This window comes from Setaria viridis, chromosome 4 (assembly GCF_005286985.2).
Source record: "Setaria viridis chromosome 4, Setaria_viridis_v4.0, whole genome shotgun sequence".
Classification (NCBI taxonomy): Eukaryota; Viridiplantae; Streptophyta; class Magnoliopsida; order Poales; family Poaceae; genus Setaria; species Setaria viridis.
The window spans coordinates 34,806,944-34,813,753 of NC_048266.2; the positions used below are offsets into that span (position 1 = coordinate 34,806,944).

A 6,810-nucleotide genomic window follows, 5' to 3' on the forward strand; every position below is an offset into this window, starting at 1 on the left:
CCACCTGCCCGCACCGCCGTCTGCCCGTCTCCGCCAAGCTCCATATCTCTAGCGAGGCGAGACCGAGCAGGATCCATGGCTCTAATCTGCTCCTCACCACCACTACAACAGCAGACCAAGCCACCTCCATGTTGCTGGTCTTTGCCCCCATGGTTAGTCCTTCTGCATCCTCTTGTGTAACAGAAGAGAAAAACATCCCTCCTCTGCTAATATCACCTGCCATTGTGTAACAGAAGATGCACGCCATGTGCTCCACGAATTTCCTGTGAAGAAGTGCAGATGGCTAAAGCATGCGAAAAGGCCACGGTTAGATTGGTAGCTATACTTCTTAGGTGAACCTCTAATCCTATATACTGCTAGATCAGTGACCCGAATTTACAACTCTATTTATTATTTCTAAACACTGCATACTCTTCTCTAAAACCTGTTTAATGTATGAATCAACAAGTTTGGGTTATGCTCTACAGATATTATCTGAATAAAAGTTCATAATAATATACAGCAATTTGAGTATGGGTCTGAATGTCAAGATCTCATCTATTTAACCAAATAGTTTCAGAATGCTCTAGGTACTCAACTAACTCTTAGAACTAATCAAAATTTCATTTACAAGACATTCAGAAAACCCAAAATAATCTTATACGTGCTGTCATTGCACCAAACAACACTCACATAAAGTAAGTTAAATTTATGGTTAGATTTGAATATTAGGTGGTGGATAATATTATCTGATTTCTTTTTATAAAAACATAGTGGGTGTGCATGATGTAAATAAATATTTATAAAAGAGATGTACCGAAGCAAATACCTATCTTTGTTAAGATAATTTTCTTTACTGTCATTTATCTTTTCAAGTGCCAAATTTAAATGGGTGTTGATTTGTATGTCTTTTCTATACTTCTCCTCATAACATACCCCGCAAGATGTCGTTCTTCAGAGAGTGATACTAAAGAATTGAATAAATCTAGCTCTCCTGGGAATAAGAAAAACAATTCTGATTCTGATGATTGCTGCTGTCAATCGGATAAGGTTGGCTTAGGTGGAAAGAAACCATGCTCCTCATCTTCCAATAACGAAATCAATGCTACAGTGCAAATCTGATCCATCATCAGCGGCATACAGCAGTAATACAGTAGTCAAGTTGTAATGTTATGTTTCCTCAAAGGCACTGAGACGCAGATGAAGGCAAGGTATGCAAACCGATGTTGAAGAAGTCGTCTCTCTTGGCATTGTCCATTTCTTCTTTCTATCATGAGTCTGAAACCAGGTTGATTTGCCTATCATTGGTTTCCTTTTTAAAATTCTTATGCCTGCTGTATGGAATCTTCACATTGTTTATTTAGTAAGTGATTTGGAAATTTAGCAACAGATATAGTGCTCAAATATTACATACTAATATAGAGTTTCAAAATTTTATTATCCATTGCTATAGCAAGTGTTTTTTACAGGAAGCTGCAAGTACTGCTGTTTTGTCGAAACTCCAAGCTCAAGATCACTAGAGCAACACCAAACTACAACTGCCCCAACCAGTAGGACGCGGCCAAAACACCACAATGTTTCCAGATACACTACCCTAGTTCTCTGTTAAACACAGCAAGCTACGTAGTCAAGATGCATGTATGAATGTATGATGACAGTAAGATGTCGTCTGTGAACTGTGTATATGAAGCAATATTATTTTTGTTCATAACGTGATCAATCACCGGACTAACTCCATATTGCCGCGCGCCCAGAGTTTCTAGTCCTCCCTAGTTCGTCAGTGTTTTTTTGTCTGTCCTGGCAAATGAGAAACCGACAGGCCTAAAAGGACCTCTCAGCCTATGAACGCTCCTGATCTTTCCCCGCTCTATATATCTACTAGTCAGAATTCGGAAGAATATAAGTTACCAGACGCCCACACTGACAGTCGTGATTTCTTCATTCATTCATTCAATCATGAATCTCTTGCATTTTGTACAGCTGAAATCATCCTTCAGGCAATCTTTTCCCGTGTCATGCACAAGATGGTAAGGCTCTGGCTTTAGCTGATTCACTACTTCATGATTCTTGTAATAGTGCAACTTCCACCCTCTGATGTGGTGTTGTGTGTGCACAGTCGACTTTTTCCTCTTTGATGATGAACTTCTTGAGCCTCCCGATGAACATCACCAAGATAATTATCAGCTTACCTTCATTAGTCCACCAGCCGACAAACCCATATGAAGCAGCTTTGCAACTGGCATCAGGTTTCATCAACTTCTCGCGACTGTAGCCTAGTGAGTACCCCACATTGCCGAACGCGCTGTGAAACAAGAAATGTTTGTTACTGCTTAGAAGTTAGAAGCAACAAACATAAACAGCCTGGTACATGCTTGGAAATTCAGCTCATCATTTTTTTTCTCTTGTCGATTGAATTCATGTCTAGACACTGTTTCTGGAATGAGCATGCCTTTGATTGTGCAATGATATGAACTTGCCTGATCACTTCAAATAAAATGCTGAAGACATTGAAATTTAGTGGATCTGCAAACATTGACTTCCTTTCAGTTATACAGGCAAAAAATGTGAATAATGCGATACATGCAAGGCTGGTAATGCTGAAATTCTTCCACATTGCTCTGCGACTCGGATTTTTATCTGCCAAGGGCTGTTTCTCACTGTTGATTGGGAGAAATGATGTATTGGAAGGAAGGTACCTGAAGATAAGTAACAGCCTGTTATTAAAGAAGCATTAAGAGCACTTGTGCAAAGGGTATCTATATTTCTTCTGATTTTGATCTATATATACTTCTTTTTTATGGGAGCAGTTTTGAGTTTTTTACTGAACAATGATCTTCTAGGTAGCAGGTGACAAAGTATGCTATCTAGAACTTCATTCAAATTCATAGGAAAACATAAGGATGGTATCCTGCAAGTTAGGATCACCAGTTTCTCATTCTTTCACAAGTATTAGCGCTTAGCCTCTATAGTGCCTCCTTTCATTTTTGGAGTGCATTTTAATGATCTATTCTCTTGTATTGGTCTGAACTGGGAACATACGGTCTCAATTCAGTCAAGTTTTTGGTGCTGAAAGTATTCTACCTGTGCAAAGTTTCTGAAAGTGATCCTGGCAATATGATACAGATAAGGACCGATCTAAATATGCAGGTTAGCTTAATAAGATTCATGCTAAAATAGGGGTTGGAGGGGATACTAACATGACAATTGCAAATAGCAACAAAGTGGTGATGAGAAGGTTGAGATATCAACAACGGCTTCACCGGCTTGTCTTGTATTGACACTCTGAAACAATGAGCCTACCAATTTCTGAAACCAGTTCATTCTTTCAAAGGCCTTTGAACCCCACTCCAAAAGCGCAAACACATGTAACTTGCAACAAAATCAGCCCTGTTACTGTCAGAAAGATGTAAACACAATTCCTTTGTGTGGGCAAATGCTTATATCCAGTCTCCTCAGGATACAGAAGGATGTGAGTGCACTCTTGTTTTCCACTGATTTTTCCCAAGGCCCACACGCTTAACCTTAGGAGTGGTGAAAATAAAGTATTGCCTGCTAGAATTTGCGGGATTACTAGAAGCAAAAGAACGGAGTTCTTTGTGAAAGCTTGCATATTACTGTTTAGTGGAGTGAAGCCACAATTTGCAAATGAGGACACTGCTGTGAAGATGGCAAAGGTGCATACTTTGATCTCTTTACTTTGTAGGACTTGCCTTGCATCTGAATTAAGCCAAAAGTAACTAATAATGACTACAGAACTGCACATAACACTAGCTAAAAGGTAACCTGTCACTATGTGGGCCAAGATAGCGCGAGAACTATGTCTTGTGCTTTTGGTTTGCTGTACCTGGTTGTGTGATATAACTGGTTCTGGTTGGCCACATTCCATGTCAATCTGCTGTATGCTGTTGGCAGAAATGCTGACCTCGATTTCCCTGCTGATCGAACTCAAACCTCTCCGAGAAAGCTCTTCTTTGTTGGCCTTGGCATTGTTAAAATGGAGCCCTAGCATTGAAGTGAACACCTCCCCTCCCAATAGCATCAGAAGGATCAGAACCCAGAGCTGCTGCTCAGATAAATCCTCCATCTCAATTGCCGACATGCTTGAGACGGTTGCTGTGGACACAGAGGTGAACATCAGGTCAAAATCACTTGGAACTGGCTTCCCGTCCGGGTTGAGGTTCTTCAGAGCAACAAAACCAGCAAATGAGATTGCCATGAAGTAAATGAGTTGAACTACAAAAGGATTGCTTTGGAAAACCAAACGCCAGAAAGAATGCGTGATGAACTGGGTCAGACATCTGGACAGGGTAGCAAGCTTCATGGACAGAAATCCAAGGAGCTTCTGAAATTTCTCCTCAAGGATCCTTGCCGCCTCCAAATTTGATGATGAGAGGTTTGTGGCCAAATATGATTTGACACGTTGCAGAGTATGTACAATTGAACTTGTTGGAGGCATTGTTGAGGGTTTGTGGGCTTCCAGTTGATGGTGTTGGAGCTGGCAACTGGAATGTGTTCTGGTGGTTTTATGCAGGGTTCATGATTTCTCTCTTGCCAGTGTTGCCTGATGCGAGCATACTATGGAGCTTAATCTGTAGCGCGGGGCAACATTCTCACCAGAAATTTGTTCTTGGTAGAGACTGGAGAGTCCCAAGTGATTGGCTAGGTTCAGAGCATGGTAAATGTATCCACCTCAGATAATTATGGTGCTGATGGTGGCAACACTAGTCCAAGGTGTAATCGATGCATTTGATGCTTGCACCACCAGGTATGTATCATCCTCGTGAAGCACATTTCTGCGAGAGGTCAGTCTTGAGCAATCAAAGCTGTGGAGTGGCTGTGATTTTCCATACCAATTCGGAATTATCTTAAAATCCAATCTATGGTTTAGATTGTGTGATTCCAGGGCTATCCTTTCATGAAGATGCCACAATGGTTGAGGTTTGCTTTAATATTCCACTAAGACCCCTTTTTATTTATTTATTCATTTTGGGAAAAAAGTTGTGTTGACTAGTGGAGTTGGGCAAGTTTCAAAAAAGGAATAGTGTTTACTAAATGACTTCTGCAAAATTCCAGTGACAGAACCCTCTGCGGCCTATTGACATCTACTATACCTACTTTTGCAGGTGAATATGTGCAGTGGTGCCAAGTAGGAGTGAATGGATGATGTTCCTTTTTGTTTGTGTTAGCCAGTAGGATGGTCCTGGAGGTGCCCCATCAGCCAGCGGAGCCAGCACACGTTCTCAGACACGGAAGGTCACTGGTATATCGATGAATTAGAGTGAAATGGACCTGTCCGCGCAGCAATCTGAGGTGGCGGAGTTTGAGTGCCACTCCTCCCGCTCGGCCTGAGGACGATTGGCGACAATTGCGATCCAATAATTGCGAGATGTATGCGTCTGCCGCCGTGGCAATGCAGATGAGTGCATGCAGTTCCTGGGATGCTCCGTCGAGTGGTTGTCAGGTGCGCGCGCCCTCTCGGAGTCTGTTGGCCGATGCTGCTCTGCTCCGCACATGTCGTGATGTGGATGCCCCACCGAACCGGGAGCATCCAACGTCCAGGTGAAACGTTTATGCAGAAGAGGATTAAGGCTGAGATGGCTACTGATAAACCGTGGATCGGCTCAGAAACGCCATGTAATAACAAAGATAAGCTTCTTTTCGTGGCAGCCACCACAATCCTCATTGGAGACGGCAGTAAGGCCTCCTTCTGGCACAGCGCCTGGATTCACGGCCAAAGGCCGAAAGACTTGGCTCCAAACATCTTCAGAATATCAAAGCGAAAAGTAGTGCTACGTGATGCCATGCAAAATAGGCAATGGATCAAAGACATTGACCTACAGCATGACAGCTTCTCCATGAGTCACCTCCAGGAATTCATTGTGCTATGGCGTGCTTCGCAGGACATAGTCCTCACGCCTGGGATACAAGATGACATCACGTGGAAACTTATTGGAAATGGGATCTACTCAGCTCGGTCGCCTTACAATGCGCAATTCATAGGATCATCCATAACAAACTTCGAAACATTAATTTGGCGGCTTTGGGCATCGCAGAGCTGTAAGCTTTTCTTGTGGTTAGCTGTCCAGAACCGGCTTTGGACGACAGACCGGCTACAACGTAGAGGATGGCCTAATCAAACTGAAGGACCGAAAGGGCGACCAGAGGGGGGTGAATGGGAGCCTATAAAAATTCTCAACGAGAACTAGGCCTATGTCCCAAATGCAACCTCAAAACACACTGCGCGTTGTATCGTCAAGATGACACAAGTCAACTCGTGACAAGCTCACCTTAGGAACGATTCACGTATCGAAAGAAAAGCTCAAAGTGATCTGAAAGCGTCCATGACATGGCGGAAGCAGAACATAAAGTGATTCCAACAAATTTGCACAAACGAGATTAAGCAAGGTTACTACTAACAAATTTCTCACGTAAGCATTCAAAGGAAACAGATTACTTTAAGTGCTAAGCATGATTAGCAAAGAGAAATAAAAAAGAAGCTAACACAATTAATCACTAATTAGCTAACTAACTGCAAGGATTAAAAAGTAAACTACTATAAATAATGGAGAAAAAGAAAACAACCTCACTGCTTGTACACACGACCTGCTACTTACCTGGACTTGCTCTATTGGGCTGCATGCTCCTGCTGCTTCCTGCAGGCCCACCTGGGTACTGGTGCGTGAGCCAAGCCAACACTGCTGGGCCGCACGCCTGCTGGGCTTCTCGGCAGCTAGCTGGGCCGCTACACTCGCGCCTGGTCAGCTGCTTGCTCCTCGCGTGCGCTGCGCCTGCAGCCTGCTCACCCCGACGCCCTGAAGCCTGCGGATGAAC

At 43.0% G+C, this 6,810-nt stretch overlaps 1 protein-coding gene across 1 annotated transcript; it reads right to left on the minus strand.

Moving 5' to 3' along the window:
* Window positions 1–1,900: 1,900 nt before the first annotated feature.
* Window positions 1,901–6,587, minus strand: LOC117853969 (cation transporter HKT1;1-like). Its single transcript, XM_072293282.1, is given in 5 exon segments — window positions 1,901–2,281; window positions 2,457–2,675; window positions 3,177–3,201; window positions 3,204–3,327; window positions 3,329–6,587. Coding segments are annotated over 5 exon segments (1,719 nt in total). The 5' UTR covers window positions 4,436–6,587; the 3' UTR covers window positions 1,901–2,037.
* Between the last annotated feature and the right edge of the window lie 223 nt (window positions 6,588–6,810).